Source organism: Aedes albopictus, chromosome 3 (assembly GCF_035046485.1).
Source record: "Aedes albopictus strain Foshan chromosome 3, AalbF5, whole genome shotgun sequence".
NCBI lineage: Eukaryota > Metazoa > Arthropoda > Insecta > Diptera > Culicidae > Aedes > Aedes albopictus.
In genome coordinates, this window is record NC_085138.1 from 355,186,969 (window position 1) to 355,207,319 (window position 20,351).

General features: G+C 40.0%; 1 protein-coding gene across 1 annotated transcript; it reads right to left on the reverse strand.

The window, feature by feature from the left end:
- Nucleotides 1-8,912: 8,912 nt before the first annotated feature.
- On the reverse strand, nt 8,913-10,121 carry LOC109428973 (elongation of very long chain fatty acids protein 4). Its single transcript, XM_019704818.3, has 3 exons — nt 9,916-10,121; nt 9,663-9,856; nt 8,913-9,601 (listed from the first exon to the last, which is right to left on the reverse strand). Exons 1-3 carry the CDS (start codon nt 9,974-9,976, stop codon nt 9,029-9,031), a joined length of 828 nt encoding a protein of 275 aa, XP_019560363.3. The 5' UTR covers nt 9,977-10,121; the 3' UTR covers nt 8,913-9,028.
- Between the last annotated feature and the right edge of the window lie 10,230 nt (nt 10,122-20,351).

Genomic DNA, 20,351 nt, shown 5'->3' on the forward strand with positions numbered 1-20,351 from the left:
CTTAAATATTCGAAAAATAGCAGTTTTTCCGTGACTTTCTTGCAGAATTGTATTAGCCGCACAAGTTTTTCATATACCATATTAAGGGCCCAAATAGCCGAGGCGATAAACGCACGGGTATTCAGCATGACCATGCTGAGGGTGACGGGTTCGATTCCCGGTCGGTCCAGGATCTTTTCGTAAAGGAAATTTCCTTGACTTCCTTGGGCATAGAGTATCTTCGTGCCTGCCACATGATATACACATGCAAAATGGTCATTGGCAGAGGAAGCTCTCAGTTAATAACTGTGGAAGTGCTCATAGAACACTAAGCTGAGAAGCAGGCTTTGTCCCAGTGAGGACGTTACGCCAAGAAGAGGAGAGAGAGAGAGGATTATCAGGTTCAGCTTCTAAAATGAGCTGTAGGTGGATGAATTTAGATATGACGAAATGAAATTTTCAGCACTGCTGGAAAGAGCTCTGCTGACTCTTTGAGCGATTCATTCAGAAAATTAAAACTTCAGAATTCCTCCAGAAATTGGAGAAATTTTCCCACAGAGTTCTCTAGAAAATGTTCCACAGACTCCTTTAGGAATTCTTCCAAAGTTTTCTGTAGAAATTTTTCCAGGGATTCCTTACAAAATTTCTCTGGAGAAATCTTTAGAAATTATTTACGGGATACGATCATTGATTTGTCCAAGGATTCCATTAAGAAATCTTCTATGTATTGCTTTCATTATTGCTCCATAGATTTTTTTTTTGAGAAATTCTCTAGAAATTTATCCAGGAATTCGGTTTTTTTCTGTAGATAGAGGAATTACTTCAGATATTCTCATAGGTATTTGTTTAGGAAACCCTTAAGGGGATTCTTTTACAAATTTCTACAAGGATTACTTCAGAAATTCTTACGAATATGCTTTTGTAAATTCTTCCAGTGGTTTCTTGGAAAAATCTTGCAGAGATTGATTCGGAAATGCGTTCAGGTATTTATTTGGGAAGTCCACCAGAAATTCTGGTTCTGGAGTTGCTCTAAGAATTCCATTGAAAATTCCCGTTATGATGTGCTCAAATACTTCTACAGGAATTTATCCAGAAAATCCTACAAGAATACCTCCAGGAGTTCATACACAGATTCCTACTGGGTTTCCTCCAGATATTTTTACATATATTTTTCCATAAATTTTTCTGGCATTTCCTTAGAAGACAACTCTAAGAATGTCTCTGCGAATTCTAAGGAATTGATTCAGAAATGTTTCCTAAAAATTTCTACAGGAATTCCTTTAGAAATATCTCGAGTGTTTTCAAAGAAACAGCTTATCTAGATAGAAGCTTATCTAGGCGTTTATATTTCAAGCACAGACAAACAGACGTAGCTCTTAGGGCCGGTTTCTTCACCTCGGCTTAACCGGTAAGCCAGGCTTAGTTAAACCTGGTTTAATGCTTAAGCCAGAGTGAAGAAATCGGCCCTTAGAGGAATTTCCTCAAAAACTTTTGCCCGCTGTCTCTTTCATGAGCACACTGCCACCTGTTGGTACAACTGCGCGAGACACTGTCGGCCATATGGATTTCGATTTGACGTTTGTCTAACACGCACACTACTAAACAAAGCGCCTGTAATTTTCGTTTGCATCATTCAGCAACGTGTACACTGGCAAATGTCAAAGCGATCGAACACTAGCGCCCCTGGTGGGAGGATCGCGCAAATCAAATAAAATTTGAATTGATCGTTAAATGCATGTGCCAAGCCGCTTTGAAGAGTGTTACGTCTGTTTGTCTGTGTTTCAAGTATTCCTGCAGGAATTTCTTCAGTAATATATCTACAAATTACATCAGGAATACTTTCCAAAATGCTTTCAGCGAATCCGGGTCATTTGGCCGAACGCCATTTGGCTGAATGCCGTTTGAACGAATGCCGTTTTGGCCGAAAAATGAATGATGTACTTAAGTGCACATACCACTGTTCCCAGCCTCAGTATAACTTGAAAGAACAGCCTATGAGTCAAAGAAGGAAAAATCTTTGATAAAATATAGGCAGTTTCAATGCACACTAATTCCTGAATGTAAAAACAAGAAAGAATAGCCTATGATTAAAAGAAGGAAATATTCCTGATGATCATATTGGCAGTTAGAATGTCAAAAACTTCTTCTGAGTTCTTTTGATCACGATTCGGCCAAATGGCGTTCGGCGAAACGGCGTTCGGCCAAATGGCCGGACACCGCTTTCAGCAATTTCTTCATAAATTCAAAAGCTCAAAATTCATCCGTAAATTTCTGCATGGATTTCTTAAATCTTTCACAGGCTCGGATTTCTTCTGATATTCCGTCAGGAATTTCATCAAAAATATCTTCAGAGACTTCTTTGGAGTTTAAGGAATGAAGTTTTACAACAAAATCATCGGAAAACTTCATTTAAAAATCCTACGGAGATTCTTTTGGAAATTCTTCTAAGGGTTGATCCAAGAATTTCATGAGAAATTTCTTCTGAGATTCCAGCAAAAAAATCTGACATCAACAAGATTTTATTTCAGAAATTTCTCCTGTGGCTCCGTTAGAAATATTTTCTGGGGTCCTTCAAAGATACATGTAGGAATTGTTCCAGATTTCCTCCATTGTTTATTTTCATAAGTTCTTCCACAAATTGCACACAAATTGCCTGGTAGATTTTTTGGAAGCATCTCTGAAAGCAATTCTAAAGAAATCTCTGGATGGTTGTCTGAAGGAATCCATCTTTCAAAAACTCCTTGTTATAACTTTGGAGATACCTAGAAGAAATTTTTGAAAATTTTCCGGAGCGATTCTTGGACAATAATTTCTGGGAAAGTACCTGAAAAACTCATTAAAAACACCTCTTTCTAGAAAAAAAATCATGAGAAATAAGAACTCCGAAAGCCGGGGCCCGTGGCGTAGTTGGTCACACGTTCGCTTCATATGCGGATGGTCATGGGTTTGATTCCCAGCCCCGGCACTTGCAATTTTTCGTCAGTTGCTTTCCCCCGAGAGCAACTGACACTGACCCTCTTCTGAGCCCCATGGCTCAAACGGACCCGGATACCTGGACATCGGCGAACTGCTACTCATAATGGACCCCCAATCGGACAGGAAAGGAACAACGGCCATCCATCATCATCCTTGTGCTCATCATTCTACTAGGTATAAAGTAGAAAATGTGGAAGCAGCAGAAAGGCAACCAGTTCGATAAAGTAGAATAGAATGTAGGCGCTGTACAAAATGTAAGTGCAGCTGTCAATTGAAATTGCTCACGTAGTGCCCCAGTGGACAATAGAGCTGTTAATTAGGTTAAGTGATTAAGAATAAAAAAAAAGAACTCCGAAAGTGATTTCGAGAAAAAAAAAATGCTTCAGATATTTCTTAGAAGAGTCCTGCAGATATACATAGAGAAACTTCTGAAAGAATATTTAAAAAATGTCTGCCAAAATTACTGCAGAAATTGACAATTGATGGGAGTCTTGTATAAATTTATCAATAAATTTCTTAGAGAGGCTGGAAGAATTTCTGGCGCAATTCTTAGAAGAACTCCTGGAGATATCTCTTGAGGAATTCATTGATGAAATTTGATACAATTTCTTCAGAAATAGTTACATAAAAAAACTCTTAAGAAAAATTCCTGACAAAGCACATGCTCCGCGGTCTCGTCGTAGTGTTCGCATTCCGGGCATGCAGGGTTGCCTGCCTGTGCAGATACCACCTAGGAACCCAGTCAACACACGATCGCATATGATGTTGCATATGATACAAAAGTGGAGGCGATATACACACACTTTACACGCAGTCAAATGGAAGCAGGTTCGCATATGGCCTCCACTTTAGCATCCTATTCAACATCATATAAGACTTTGTGTTGGCTGGGAAGATAGGTCTGTATTCCGACGGGTCGCCAGGTGGCTTCCCGGGTTTGGGTAGTAGAACCAATCTTTGCGTTTCCCCCTCTACAGAAATTCGCCTCTGTTTAGGCACATCTGCAGAGCCATTCTGAACAAGTCAGGGCTAGCCTTGATGGCCGTCTTGATGGCTACTGTCCGGATACCGTCCGGATCCGGAACCATGTTCAACTTCAGCGACTTTGCTATTGCAATGAGCTTGTCGTTCGTAACCCGAGCAGGAACGAATAACTGACACATAACTTAAGCATACCAAAATCAGGTATCATACCAAAACAAGGTATTTGTAAGTTATCCAGGTATTGCAAATAACTTATTTTGGTATTTTGAAGGTATTGATAAAATACCTCAACGAGTTATTGGTTTAGTGTTGAGGACTGCTTGAGGTATTATTCAATTATGGAAAAATCGCTATTTATATGGAAAAATCGTCGGTTATTATTTAGGTATTGCCATACCTAAAGTCGTTATTTACGCGTTATGCATAGAATACGCACCAGTTATTATTTCAGGTATTTTACCTCTTATGCAGGGCTACTTAATATCTCATCCAGGTTGTAGGTATTCGGTTTTCCATACCTGAGTTTGGTATTCAGCTATATTCTCCTGCTCGGGAACCGGGGCGACCTCGCTCGGACCGGTTTGACCATAAGGGACGGGGATCCATGGTCTTGTATCGTGGCGGGGGAACAACGTTTCCACAATCTTCTGCAGCATCTCATGGGAGCGTTCTGGGAATTCTGACGTGCCTTTAATTTTCGCCATGCCATGACTACTTTGTAGACATCGCCCCAAGGGGTCCGCTTATGCAACTTTTTTTTTCCTTGTAAACCATAGGGGGAAAAATTTGCTCGACAGACACCCTAACAGGAAGGTTAGGGTAGTGTGGGGTTAAGGCTCTACAACACTAGTAAAAGCCAGGACTACTCTCTCCTCGACCCACTGAACACATTCCTAAGGTCGCCAAACCCTACGTCTCTCCGGAATCACCAAGAAGGTAATGCTTCAGAGAGGGGCTAGTGCACATCGCACCCTCAAGGTTAGCTGCGTAGCCTAGCAGCAACGAACATCGATGACTCGCTCTGGAGAGTCCATCACGGTAACATGCTGGCGCTTAGCCAGTTACCCGAGTGGTTCTCGGCACTCCCTTTGTCCCCGGAAGGCGGGCAGGGTCAACCCCGCCCGCGCCCAACTGCTTGGCAGACATCAAAAACTGATGCCCACGTGCACCCCCATCTGACGTGCCCGTAAGGAAGGCTATCACTACCCTTCAGGCCCTATCAGATGCACCCGAAGGTTGCAGACAGCAGGGTTTCACCTACCCCGACCCTTGCCGGGGACCCCTTTCCAACCGCGGGCTCGGATCCAACCCAGTAGACCGACGCCACGACAGCACCGCTACCGGGACTTCCTCTCCGCGGCCGCTTAATCGCTGTAAGGGTCGATCTCGACCGCAAAGCACCGGTATGACCTACGAAGCTGACTTATAACCCCTGGACCACCTCTTGTACTGCATCTGGACTAGCCATTCTCCGAGTCCACGCGCCACCTCCTCTGTAGTTCCCAGACGATATGGGTGATAGCCGTTGAAACGGCGTTCCAGCCAAACTCATCCCTACACGTCCTCTGGACAAGATTGTCCGGAGTTGTGTCCTCTCCGCATATGGCAAGCATACGGTCACGCATTGTGCGAATCATTGGGCGATCTCGCCAGTCCTCCTCGTGCGAACGGGTTCAACGCCGTTCCCTTTGCCTCTCCACTTTCGATCACATTGTTGTTCTTGAATTTGGTAGTCATATCTGATGGCCCAAGTAACAATTATACTTTTGTGGCAATCCTGAAGTAATTTCTAAGATAGAATAATAAAACTTAGCAATAAAGCTCTTTGTTCTGCAAATCTGAGATAAAATAGGCATAAAACATCCATAAGACTAATCTGACCCACTCTTCAGGAGATCTTCAAAGCTGCTTTTGAAGACTGCTTTGAAACTAGTTGTATTTATGTACTTGCACTGATGATTGATTATAAGAACTTCATGAAACTTTAACAAGAATAGCTTGGGGCATGTTGATCTTTTAGCTGTCTTTCTCAAAAGTGTCTACAGTGCATAATAAATGAAATCTCTTACCTAAGCATTATGCAGGTGCAAACAAGTTTTGTTTCATGGATGAAATGTTAATTGAACTGCAAATTAATTTTCATCAAATTGAAATGGCTAAAGCATTAAAATTGGCTGACAGATCATTGATGACAGGGAATCAAAATTTTCCGTGCCATACCCACTTCTTCACTGATATGCCGCCCAAAACATACGAAAATAACAAAGCGCCCCAAATATAATATCAATCATTAATATACGAAGACATAAATTTCCTATAAAAACAAAAGGCTACGCCACTTTTTCAGTTCTATCTAAACATGGCTGCCGTTCCAAGCGAACAAAACTCATGCAGTCGCCATCAATTGTTATTACCATCAATCCAAACCCCCTCAAAACAATGATGGAACCAAGTCACCTTGCATGAAAGCAACAGCCTTTATTAAAGATTGTTTTTACTAGTTATGATCTTAAGGCAGATTTGTTCGTCTTAAATGAAACTTATTCGTTTTATTCAAGAGTAACAGCCTTTGACAATTGTTTGTTTACGTTTTCGATGCTAGAAAGTTTTTTCTGTACATTTCGCGGTGTTTCGCGTCAAGATGTGCCAATTATATTTTGTTTCCCTGTATTTTTGCAATAAATAATGAAGTGCAACTTACTAAAATAACACTATTTGGCATGAGCTTGAGCAGAGTCACAGTAAGTACCCATTTCATTTTCGATTCGCATAGCAGTGGCCTGTGTGAGGAACTGGTTGAAGGCAGGACGACAGCAGCCAGCTACTCGCATTTTTGATTGGCCGTAAAATCATTCTTTCGTTGACAAGATTACTTTTTAGCAAAAGAATGGCTAAATTATCAGTGAGCAAACATGTTTATGTGTTTATATTTGCATGAGAACGCGGTTTTTCAACCAATTTGTTACATTCATTATTTGGATTGAAACATAGTTCGTTGTCTTATTATTATTTTGCATACTTTTTGTTGCAGAGTAATGGCGCTAGCTCAAGAATAGAAGGCTTCAAGAAGTTTTTAAAGGAGGATTAGTCAGATGAAATGCACTTGAACAAACGAAGTATAAACTTTTAATAAAATATGTTGATGTTATGTGTTGAAAATAACTTCAAATACGCCTTAAAACTTATTATAAGATTTCATGCTCTTGTAAATTCAGTTGTTTTATGCGCGAATTTCAAAATTAACTTGAAGACAACTTGAAAACCGCAAACGAACGAAGATTGTTTTCTCTTGATAAAAACAACTACAAATGTTCCATGAATTGGTCATGCTGTGATAAAGCTTCCATAAAAATAATCAAATCTAAAAGGAATTGAAATTGTTACTTGGGGGGTCTCCCTTAGAGCCGCTATCCCTCATTCATTGCAAATGAAGTAGTCGCCAATGATCCTGGTGGTTATCTGTGCAAGCAGTGAGGTCACCTGAGAGTTGACCCAGGCTCGTATGGGGACTGGGCTCAGAGCCAGATCAGAGTTAATGAGGATTGTTCATTTGAACCTATTTCCACGCAGTTAATTGCTTTAGCTGGGCACAGATCAGGAAGGTCCTTTAAGGCTACGCCACGGTTTTATGAGACGGCAGATTAGCTCATCCACCCTTTCATGCCAGTGTCACCCGACTTTACTAAGAGGATAGAATGCCGTCGCTACCAGCTCACTTGTGCATAGTTACCTAAGTTACCTAACAGTTGTCCATTTTTGTGTCAACTTAACTGGTCTGGTTTTTAGTTGTGGTATGTTTCGAATGACTATCCACCAACGTAACCGCGAAACCGAATGCGGTGTCCAGGGAAAGAAATTCAAAAAGCATAGGACTATTCAGCGCAAAGCTTCTTGCAACATACGAGGGACGGTGCAAGTTTAAACCCTCTGAAGAAGGCCGAGTCCAATGGCCGAAACGTCGGATCTAAACAAGCAGTACTTGTCTTAATTATTTGTTAGACTGAAAAGCCACCTGAAAACAGTACGCGTGTCCCATCTCAGTTACCAATTACGAAGCATGACCAGTGCACCATAATCAGGAACTTACTGGCGTCGTTCTTGATGTGCCCGAGGCTGTGATATGTACTTTGGAAGCGGTGCCATGCTGTTTGTAAGAGTCAAGCCCGTGCATAAGGGGGGGGGGTGGTTATGGGTGTAAATCCCCCCCCCCACCCAATTACCGACGCTTCATACACTAGGCGCCCCTCCGCCTTTTGTCGAAATTGGGGAGACGCCCCCCCTTGGCGCCACTTCTGTGCATGGGCCTGGTAAGAATTGTGTGGAATTTATGAAGAGGCCCAGTTGAGGCCACTTCTGTGCTCCCGCTACATCTAGGCTTACTCCGCTTGAACAATACGTATGCCCCGGCGTTCGGTCACCTCCCGGTGCCGAAGGTGCTAAGTCCACATTGGTGTGTGGATGTGGAAAAGAATCCTAGACTCTAACCTGATGCGCACTTTTCTTAAAACCATCATTTTGTAACTTGTATAATCCCTAACCCGGTACATTTTACCCTATGTTAATTGGTTTTGATAGAGCAAACCCAGTTTGCATTTTTTCAGCAGGTTAGTACAAAAACTACTATGTAAAAGATAGAAAAAAGCAAAATATATTCATTATATTAATAGTTAACTGTTATAAATTATAAAAGGTAAACATACCTAAAAGTTTAGAGCTTCATAGGGGATCGGTTCTCATATTCAGCATAGTGATCACAAGTTATTTTTACGCTGTGGCGTTGTTGTTGAGTTTCTTGTTTTCCTACTACAAAGTTTAATTTACTAGAAGAACAAAATCAATCGATGCCGTAGTCGTCTGTTTTCGAATGAGAATATGAAGGCGTGAGATTTTAATGACACGCTGAACATAATCAGTTCAAAATCACTCATCGATGAATCTTCATTAAGGGTATGAATGTAAGATACAACAACAGATATATTGTCGTTATGGTACGTATTCTGAAAATATGTTACGACTAATATTAGCAATAACTTGCTTCTTGTAAAACTAGCCCGACAAATATTTTCTCCGAGTTTGAAACGCAATATATTCAGTCAGATTTCCGAACTACTTTGTCATCCTTTACCCCACCTTTCCCAAGGTACGACTTAACGTAGAAATCCAAAAACATTCCCAAAAAGAATAACGTCTGGGAGAACCCGGTCCAGTGCCACAGCTTCGGGAATCCACAATCCATCCCGGTTAGCGCCGGACGTCCATAGTGTACGGCCAGATACACAAACTGTACCAGCTGCATCCTCGTGAGGTATATTTTGTACCGTGCTGCCACTGGAGATTTATGCATTGCTAGGTTGTAGTACAGGTAGAGCAGCGAATGCCCGATGGAATTCCACAGGACTAGTACGAAGTTGTGACCTCCTGGCACAAACAGCGTTCCATAATAACCGATAAGCACCATGATCGCATGATGATATACGTGAAGAAAGGTCACCTGTGATTGCTTCTTCCGGAGCACGAAGAACACCGTGTCGGAGAGATCCAAGATCTTCAGAACGAAGTAAGTGTACATAATGTACAGTTCTTCGTAGCCTGATGTAGTTTCGGAAAAGTCTACAGATTGACAAATGTAGGACATTGTGGGTCGCTTTAATAGATGATAGACCTGAAAATTGATTGGTTTGATGAGGTCATGGCTTCTGGAAATCTAAGATTGTTCAACTTACTAAAAATGAGAAAAGTACACCGTTCGTTGCGATTTGCACTATGTTGTATATCTCAATGTATTTAGTTAAATCAAATGCTTTTCGTTTGGCCATGAACCTGGGTCCATACTTCAGCACTGTTAGCATATACACTACAACGATCACCGGAACTTGCCAGTTTGTGCTCAGCAACGGCAAATGAGCACTACGAAGATCTACAAAAACAAAACATCGTAGTAAAAACATAATCTCCAAACCACACTTTGTGTCAAACCTCTATTCTTCCACATAAACTGATTGTAACTGCTGACCATTTTCGCAACCGCTATCTCCATGATTGTGATCTTCACCCGAAATGCAATACCCGATCTCGACTATCCCAAACAACTCACGAGAATGTAACCCGAACGCACAGCAATTCCTCATTTTTATAGGTATGCCAAATTTGCGGAATCCCCAAGGTCGTAATTTTAACCAGTCCCAGTGTCGCATCGAATCGTCACAGAATGTTTACGTCTTGTGATTTTTTATCCCTCGGAAGGGGTCTCCTGTGAGATGAGGTGGCGGTAGTCCATCTAAAAGCGTGCAGTTCAGCGTGGCGTTTATGGCATTTTGTCGCGTGCAATTCGGTGTGATGAGAAAAAGTACCCAATTCTAGTTTGAGCGCGTGTTTACGCTAAACGTCGGGAAGTTCGCAATTTAGGAGGCAGGGGGTAATGAACCGAACAATTTACGACTGCTTTCCCACTGCTGTAGTGGGGTTCATACCAGCTGGCAAATAATGCAGTAATTAGCCATTGATTAACACCTTGGCTCAAATGGTTTTGGTGATTTTTAAAACAATCAATGAATGGAAGAACTGGAATGCATATTATTCATACTGTGCACAGTGGCTGATTTCGTCATTTTAGCGCGCTTAATTAATAACTTTTTTACTATGCAGTTTAGCGTCATGGTGTCTTCGAGAAAGTTTTCCACTATAAAGACGAGCTTCTTATGAACTTCTGTGAAAAGTGATCAATCCCCCTAAAAGTGAGATAGAAAATTTATTTTTTGAATTTTTCAAGATACGAGGTTGGTGTCTTCACAGAAGTTGTAGAAAATGTTGTTTGGAGCAACTTTGCTGAAGACACCAAGTTCATAACTCCGTTACTTTTCAAGATACGTTACGTTTTCTATCATCAGCCCCTTGAAAAAGGTTTTTGTGCAATAACTTTCTAAAATTTGATTCTACATTTTTCTCATGTTCTACAAAGTTATAGATAATGGTAAAACACACAACTTTGCTGAACATGACACCCTGCTAATTCCAAAATTAAAATAGTTATAACGGTTTTTATAGTTTTTTGGGCCATATTTCAAACATATATTACTTAGCTATAGGCAATTATATGCAAATTTCCTTTTACGCATGTGAAAGTACAAGTAATTGTCTCTCTTAGAAAGCAAAAATCATCAAACTGTAAGAGACTGTAAGATGGTTTTTGTATGGAAACGTTCATCCATTTATGTTACTCTTATATGGGATTTATTTACATTTTCAACATATTTATTTGACAGTTCATGTCAGCTTGCACTTTTATTGTTATTGTAAGTGTGTGTTCATATAAAGAAAGGTTTGTGGTGTATTCTGGATCATTCATGAAGTACGTTACACAAAAACTCACCATCTACTTTTATTTTCTTACTTATACACAGTGCTCCACTTAGTCCACGTGTTACTTATTTCGTTGGATCGCGTTTTAACAGCAGCTTTCTTGAAGTGCAATAAGATTTATAATTTACTATAACCAATGTAGACATATTATGTAGATATGTACTAGTGGGAGCATTCACAGAAGATGTCACGCGCATGTTTAGAATTTCATAAGAAATGACGCTTCGTTCGCCCTTTTCGTGGACTAAGTGGAGCACTGTGAATAAGTAAGAAAATAAAAGTAGATGGTGAGTTTTTGTGTAACGTACTTCATGAATGATCACTTTTCACAGAAGTTCAAAAGAAGCTCGTCTTTATAGTGGAAAACTTTCTCGAAGACACCATGACGCTAAACTGCATAGTAAAAAAGTTATTAATTAAGCGCGCTAAAATGACGAAATCAGCCACTGTGCTGTGGGGTAATATTATAAACACACCTGTTGTTGTCAGTGTTAATCAGTGCGTATTTCCCCAGATGAAAATGATGTACGAATCTTTGTGACGCAGAATGAAACTTACCAAAAAATATAATCCACTAAGAAGGAATTCTATTATGGGAAGGTGGGGTAAGATGCCATCCTTCGAACATTCGTCGATTTCAATGATAAATGGTCTCACTTTTTAGGCATTCAAAGTTTATTTAGTGGTGTCAATCAATTCGTATACCGTTACAATTATAATTATACTATATTACAATGTTTGCTTAGACCTATCACCTAACCCTATTCGTCTCAAAAAATGCCTTTTTAAGGTGAAACGGGATGCCGTGTTATTTTTCCTATCTTGCCTCTCTTTCAATTTGCCTCGCGATTTTGAAGATGGTAATCTCGAGTTGTATCGCACTGAAGATGCTGAAAACCAATCAGCATATGCACTGCAAGTGAGCATACACAATGATAGGTTTTTGTTGAAAAATACAAAGTAGAATCTGAGATTACCATCTTAACAGCAACGGACCAATGGCGGATATTTCCTCGACCGTCCCGTTCGCCCTTAAGTATATCTCTACTCATTGTCATATCAATTATGTCACTATGTGTATTCAGGCCCATATTAAGGATTGTGGGGGCCCGGGGCCCGAATGGATGTGGAGACCCCCCGCAGGTACAAATGCGATGAGCAACAAAGTTTTTCTTTGTTTTTAACAACCAATTATGGTTTTTGTGGGGCCCCTAAAAAGTGGGGGTCCGAGGCGAGATGACGAGATCCGTGCTTTCGGTATTTGCAAGGCAGCCATTGTGATGGCCATCTTTGGATTCGCTCATATATATCCTTAAAGCAAACAGCAAAAACTTTTTTAGAATCGACTCTATCCGGTTAATGTGTGCAGCCTGATAAAGAGCCCAAACAACACTGCAATATTCAAGAAGCGGTCTTACGTATGTCGCACAAAGTGTTTTTATTGTATAAGGATCATTAAAATGAAAACTGAATCGTTTGATGAACCCGAACATGTTACTTGCTTTGTTGTAATATGTAGTATTGTTATAATGATCAAAAAGGTAAGTTTCGAGTCGAGAACAACGCCTAGATCTCTAACCAGATTACGCCTTTCAACATTTTTTTCACCTTGGGTTACCACTTTATGTGTACCGTTTAATTTTCTTGTGAGTGTAATTGAATTGCATTTTTTGACGTTAAGTTCCAACAGATTTTGCTACACCAGCTGCAGAAAATATCAATTTTATTTTGAATTATGTCGAGGTCAGATGCTTTACGTATCTCCATGGAAATTTTCATATCGTCAGCTTATATAGAAATTTGAAGATATTTGACAACGTGTTCAACGCTTCACCTCACTATTCAAAATAATAAATTTGAATGCCACACAATCAAAACTAATCCATAACAATGCCTAGGAGTTCCAATTCTGGATGGGTTGCCCACTTATCCAAACTTAAAATCATTTAGACACGGTTGGAGGACATTTACTGTTAACTTCAAATTTATAAACTAGAAATCACAAGAATCTCGATATACCTGTAATGGACATTTTATAAAACACATTAAAAAATAAACTCATAAATTAGTGATCTCGATTCTAAACCGTACTAACAGTTCTGCTAAACAGAATATTTAAGAATCCTGATGATTTTTATTACACGCAGAAAAAAGTATTGTACGATTTACAAAATATGGGGTCAAATTCAACAAACAAATTTGTTATCTGAGGGCTAACAAACAATTTTGTTGAATTCAACCCAATATGTTTGCAGGATCTACAATCATGTTTGTAGTCACCGACTTTGGCCATGTTTGTCATCTCAACCATCATTTTAGATCAGTCAACAATGTTTTTTTTGTCAGAATAACAATCGTATTTGTTAAATCGATAATGGTTAGAAAGTTGTTTCTACAAACTTGTTTGTTAATTCAATTATCATTTTAGCTAGGATTGTGGGGTCTTTTTCTTGAATTTTTGCATAACAAAAAATAATATGACATTTTTTGAAGGTTTTTATTGTTAATCAATATTAATATTCAGTTTACAATGTCTGTAATACAATCTATTGTTATAACTGTGTAAATTAATCGCGTATACATTCAAAGTGCTTATGTTAAAGATGGCCTCTTTTGAATTAGTTTTTACCACTTCGAATGATTGTATATGTTCATTGTAGCATTTGTATTGAATTTTATTACCAATCAAAGTTATATTGTTATGCCTATCAACTAAGATTTCGAATAGTTCGTACATTTTTAAAAAGTTACTGTGACTAATACAAATTGTCGTACCCTTTGTGTACATAGTACCGTTTTTAGTAAACCTATTTGAACATTGGATTGACCCGTGATGATCGGTGGTCAATTCAGTGAATGTAACTTTTGATTCAGTTAGATCAATGGGCGGAGGAATGAAAACTTCGGTCATGATATTATATGCAAACTTGTTGGAAAGCTCGATACTAAGTGGTTTACAGAGATTTAACTTGTTATTGTTACTTCTACAGTACTGTTTCGCTTCTTTGTGTTTAGCTTCCCCGCGCATCGCCCACTAATGTCGGGGTGTACCAGAACAGAGTAAAAATGATGGATAGTGTACTAATTTGTGGTGTTTGGGCTTGAGGCAATCTTTGAACAATTTCTGATACTCATTATGATGATCTACAATAATATCTCTCAGTACATCAATCAGGCTCAAACTAACTTCACTAAGCATAAGGATATCGCATATCTTTAACAGATTACAAAAATACAACCAAACATTATCGTTTGTTGGTATCTTATCTCCTATAATAAGCGGAAAAAATTTCACAAAAGTTTTGACTTCAGAGGCCGTCATTTTTATCTTGCTCTTCGATAAGTTTATATCTTACATGTCGTTAGGTATATTGGAAGAATTCAAGTTTCCAAAAACGAACTTATTTTTTCGTCTATTCAGTTCATCTAGTCTAAGGTATTTTTTAACATTAATGAAATAATTAAGGCAATGTCCTAGTCCATATACGCAAACGCCTTCCCATAGATCGTGCATCAAATCGAAATAAACATTATACACTATGTGGAACAAGGGAATCTTATTGAAAATGCTGTTGTTTTTATGCCAGTTTTTGAAACATCTTGCAGCTTAAGGTCGTACTCATAGTTTTGAATTGTTCTTAAACTATCGCCGTCTCTACTACGTTTTTTCTCTCTGCTCGCGGTTTCTTTTGCACGACAGTAGTAGTGAGCACGAACGGATTCTGTTAAGTCTAATATACCAGACAGACCTAGGTTGTCGCCTGTTATGAATGCCAACATAAAATAAACTCGAATTTGTTGTCCTTCGTAAGTAATTTCTAGTTCTTCAGTTTCTAAATCAATCAATATCTCAATCAAATTCGTGAAAAGATCTTCGTTACCGTAAAATTATCTATTCTCTGACAAAACATACCCTGCTACTAGAATGTTGATAAGCTTCGATAGAACGTACCCTGGTAAACATGGAATGTAATAATAAATGCCGTAAATGGATGTTGATGATGCGTGCGCCGAGACGGTATCGGTGGTATTAAAATCATCGGAAAAACAGGTTCAAAGGTATTATAATGTTTGAACCCATTTTCGCTGCTCGCTTTTTCCAAATGGTGCCATCTACTACGGTTCGGATGTATCCATCTCCTGATGGTGTTAGATGATGCAATACTGTTTTGAAGACGTTTGGGGATTCGAGGTATTTGCGTAATTGAAATTTGATTGGCATCAAAATACCTGTAACAAAATTTAGCAATCGTTTATTAATGTCATTTAACATTGTTATATTCCAAGCTAGGGGCAAGACACTGTGAAATCCGGAGCAACGCTGAGCAATCCTGAGTAACTCTTTTTGTTCGAATCCATTCAGAAACGTCTCTACGAAGCGGAAAATCGGGCAAGACTGCTCGATTTTTCACTGGTATCAGGCAACACTTCAGCAAAACCAGAGTGATCCAGAGCAATCCTGAGGAATTCTGAGTAACACTTCGATAACAGAGTTACTCTCGCTGTATCTGTCCTGCCCCTAGATTCCAAGGTACCTGTAATAGGGTCGCTTTCCATTTGCTGCTCGTTATGAACTACTCCAGGTTGTAGCTGATTACTTATAACGAATTCCCTTGCATAAGCATACAGATCGAGTTCTTCCAATTTCTGTTTGAATTTATACTCTGTGTCATTTGTGATGAAACAGTCGACCATATTGTCTAGAATTTTCTTCCATGCTTGAGTAATAAGTCCAGTGCTCTCTAGAGTGTTGAATATTTGTTGAAATGGCGTAAACACCTTGTCCTGCAAATCCTTTTGTAGTTCAAACACTGTTTTCCTGGGCATAGAGTTCATATTGAGCCATTTCAAACTCATCTCAAGATTCAGTTTGCTCATGTTATCCGTTAGAATGTTGATTTCAATGTTACTCAACTCTTCGTGTCTAATGATACTATTGGTTGGGTTCGTTTCTGTTTTACTGTCTAAATCAAGAAGTTGACATTTGTGCTGCTGGTCAGTATGTGTTACATCAGCTACTTCTACATTCGAAATCATGCTGCTGTTTGGAATATTTGGATTATTTGTGATGATGAAATGGGTTTTAAAGTGTCTTATGAAAGATGATCGAATGCCGTAACTTCTTGAACACCTATCGACATTACACGCGTATTTTGTCAACTCGCCAATATAGTTTTTCAGATGGTCGTATAAGCGGTCGAATGTGGCAGATTTCCACGTGCAATCAGCAATAATGCATCGAATAATTTTGCCTGAGCAAGTCTGTCCAAAGTGGCACACAACGCAACCAGGTAAGACTGTTCGATGGGAAACTCATAAAGATACCCAGCCAGAAATGGGGGGGTTGAGAAGTCCCAAAAAAATGACCACGTGGTTTATGGACAGCCCCTTTTCGGACTGGGTCCAGCTTCGTCCGAGTGGCTAATTACCGGCGGTTGGATCTTCCCTATTCTCTTCCATACGTTGATGTTCCGGTCGTATAGACAACCTCGCGCGAATCTCCTTTTGATTATGTGTCCAGATGCGTTTTTGTAGCTGCTTGGCTCGAACCACGTATGCTGTAAGAAAAGCATTACACAAATGTTTTGAATCAAAATCAAATTAAAACAAATGAGCGAACCACTGACAAAATCACTGATTAACTTAGTCTTAATCAATAAATTTCTTAAAAGTACCTCTGGAAAAGTTGGAATCAGCTGAAATAACTCAGATGCTCTCGATTTCAGTTCAGCGGATGTTAGCTTTGAAAATCTGTCGATGAACTCATCCACGACGATTCGGGTGATGGACGCCTTATCCGTGCGTGACAAGAGCTTGTGGTCCGATGATTTGTAGCTGTCAATTATCGCTCTGCCTCTTGCGGAGTTGGTGAGGAGTTGGTAGCTGAACACTCTTCTCGAGATACTTCTTTCTCCTTGTCTTTCTCTACGTGTTGGACAGGAACAGCAGGATGTGATATCGGCGGAAGTCCCTGAAACATTTGTAAATAAAGATGATTACAAGTCAAAATGGAGGTTATGTTTACTTTTGCTCGAATCAAAAAGTTGTAGATTTGCCAATAAATACATCAAAAATTACCTGACTACAACGCCACTTGTTCAGTCCGTGGATGACCTTGGTTCTTTCTGCAAGATGCGGAACCGGAATGAGCTCTTCAATTTCTGTCCGCTCAATGATTCGAAGCGTCGACAGCGAGTATTTGTTTACTGGAAGGATTAGTTGATTGTTTATCCTAAATTTAAGGAGTTTTCACACTTACTGAGAAATGTTGCGATAATCTCGAAGCTCACATCGAATTCCTGTAACAAATTGACTACCTCAAGTTCGCCGGGATCCAACTGTTGGACATCTTCCTCCAGGATTTCCTCGGAAAGCGCTTCCGTTTTGTTAATCTCTTGCTCACTCATTTTTTCACCGGTAAACAATTACACTGTGATTTTTGTGCACGCTTAAAAAAAACAAAACACATTCGACAAACCGGTTTGTTGAATCGACTAACATCGATGTTAGTTTGACAAGATGTGTTTGTTGGTTCGATACAGTGTGATTATTATTTCAACAATCTTCGTAAAGTTGAATTCAACAATCAGATTTGTTGATCGAACCTCACCAATTTTCTGTGCGTGTATATATTAACGTCTGTGATAGAACATCAAACTTTCTTAAGAAGGTCTTAAGTGCCTATAATTTTGGCCAGACAATTTTCGACCAAATTCAAGATTTAAATTCGTTCTCTTTCGTTAAGTTTCACCTCATGTTGGAAACAATGCAATTATATTTTGTGATCAATAAACAATAATACCAAAATTATTGCATTTGAATAAAGCTATTTCAAAGGGAGATTTATCAACCTAAAGATCGTATCACCATCACTGCCTATAATTTTGGCCAGTACTGTATATCCACTCTATCAAATGCTTTACTAAAATCAGTATATAACGCTTCAACATATTTTTTTCTATTCATTACATTTAGCGCAAATATCACAAAATTTACTGAATTAGTTGCCGTTGACCATCCTCTAACATTGATTAGTTATTAGTGGCATTAGTTATGAGAATACATTGCAATGCATTGTCGTTGATTATGGACTCAAACAGTTTTGGTATACAAGATATTACAGCAATCCCTCGATAGTTGCTTATTTCAGATTTTTTACTACTTTGAAAATCAGGGTTAGAAATGATTCTTTCCATACCGTAGGAAGAATACCTGTTTCTAAAGATAAATTGTACAGCCATAATAGTGGATTCACTATTTCTTTTGATAGATTTTTGAGGAAGACTGGTGGTAAGCCATCTGGCCCAGCACCTTTCGAGGAATCTTAAGACTTAAGCGCATTCAAAATTCGATTCAAAGGTAAACTAAAACAGCAATGCCTCCATCATGTTTTGGTAAATACGAATAATACTGGAAATCACGCTCAGAATCATTATGGGATGTATAATTATTTTGAATGAAATCAGCAAATAAGTTTCTAATCTTGCTTAATGTATAGCCAGTTAAATTATCTAACATTATTTATGATGAAAAGAAAAGAAAAGATTTTTGTTTTTTTTAACATAGCTATAAAAAAGCTTTGGATCTGTCGTCCGCAAAGCACACAAATTGACCGGATTTTGTGAAAATCGCTCCCCGGCTGTTGAGCCCGGCTCGTCGCATCACACCTTCCACAGCGATGTTGAAGAGTAGGCATGAGAGTCCATCACCGAATGTACTGGATAGTTCACCCGAAGCCCTTACGCAGTTTCGCACACCGTCCATCGTTGCTTTGATCAGTCTAGTCAGCTTCCCAGGAAAGCCGTTTTCGTCCATGATTCTTCATAGCTCTGCGCGGTCGATACTGTCATATGCCACTTTGAAGTCGATGAACAAGTGATGCGTTGGTACCTGGTATTCGCGGCATATCTGGAGGATTTACCGTACGGTAAAGATCTGGTCCGTTGTCGACCGGCCGTCGATGAAGCCGGCTTGATAACTTCCCACGAACTCATTCGTTTTAGGTGACAGACGACGGAAGATGATCTGGGATAGCACTTTGCGGGCAGCATTCAAAATAGTGATCGCCCTGAAGTTCTCACATTCCAAATGGTCGCCTTTCTTGTGAATGGGGCAGATTACTCCTTCCTTTCACTCCTTCGGTAGCTGTTCTGTTTTCCAGATCCTGACTATCAGCCGATGCAGACAGGTGGCCAACTTTTCTGAGCCCATCTTGATGAGATCAGCTGCGATACCATCCAGCTGCTTTGTTGATTTTGAGCTGGTGAATGACATCCTTAACTTCCCTCAGAACAGCGTGGGGGTTGGCTCATTTCCGTCCTCTGTTGCATTGGCGTAGTCGTTTTCTCCGTTGTGGTGGTCTGCCGTGCCTACGTCGAGTAGTGTGCGGTAGTTCTAGTTCGGCAGCAGCAAAGCATCGCGCGCTGGCTTTGCTAGATTTTTGCGATTTTTTCTCTTTTCTCTGCGAGTTCCGACGACGGGACGCCAAGCAGTCAGTAGTGTGCGGTAGTTCGGCAGCAGCAAAGCATCGCGCGCTGGCTTTGCTAGATTTTTGCGATTTTTTCTCTTTTCTCTGCGGGGCTCCGACGACGGGACGCCAAGCAGTCAGTAGTGTGCGGTAGTTCTAGTTCGGCAGCAGCAAAGCATCGCGCGCTGGCTTTGCTAGATTTTTGCGATTTTTTCTCTTTTCTCTGCGGGGCTCCGACGACGGGACGCCAAGCAGTCAGTAGTGTGCGGTAGTTCTAGTTCGGCAGCAGCAAAGCATCGCGCGCTGGCTTTGCTAGATTTTTGCGATTTTTTCTCTTTTCTCTGCGAGTTCCGACGACGGGACGCCAAGCAGTCAGTAGTGTGCGGTAGTTCGGCAGCAGCAAAGCATCGCGCGCTGGCTTTGCTAGATTTTTGCGATTTTTTCTCTTTTCTCTGCGGGGCTCCGACGACGGGACGCCAAGCAGTCAGTAGTGTGCGGTAGTTCTAGTTCGGCAGCAGCAAAGCATCGCGCGCTGGCTTTGCTAGATTTTTGCGATTTTTTCTCTTTTCTCTGCGGGGCTCCGACG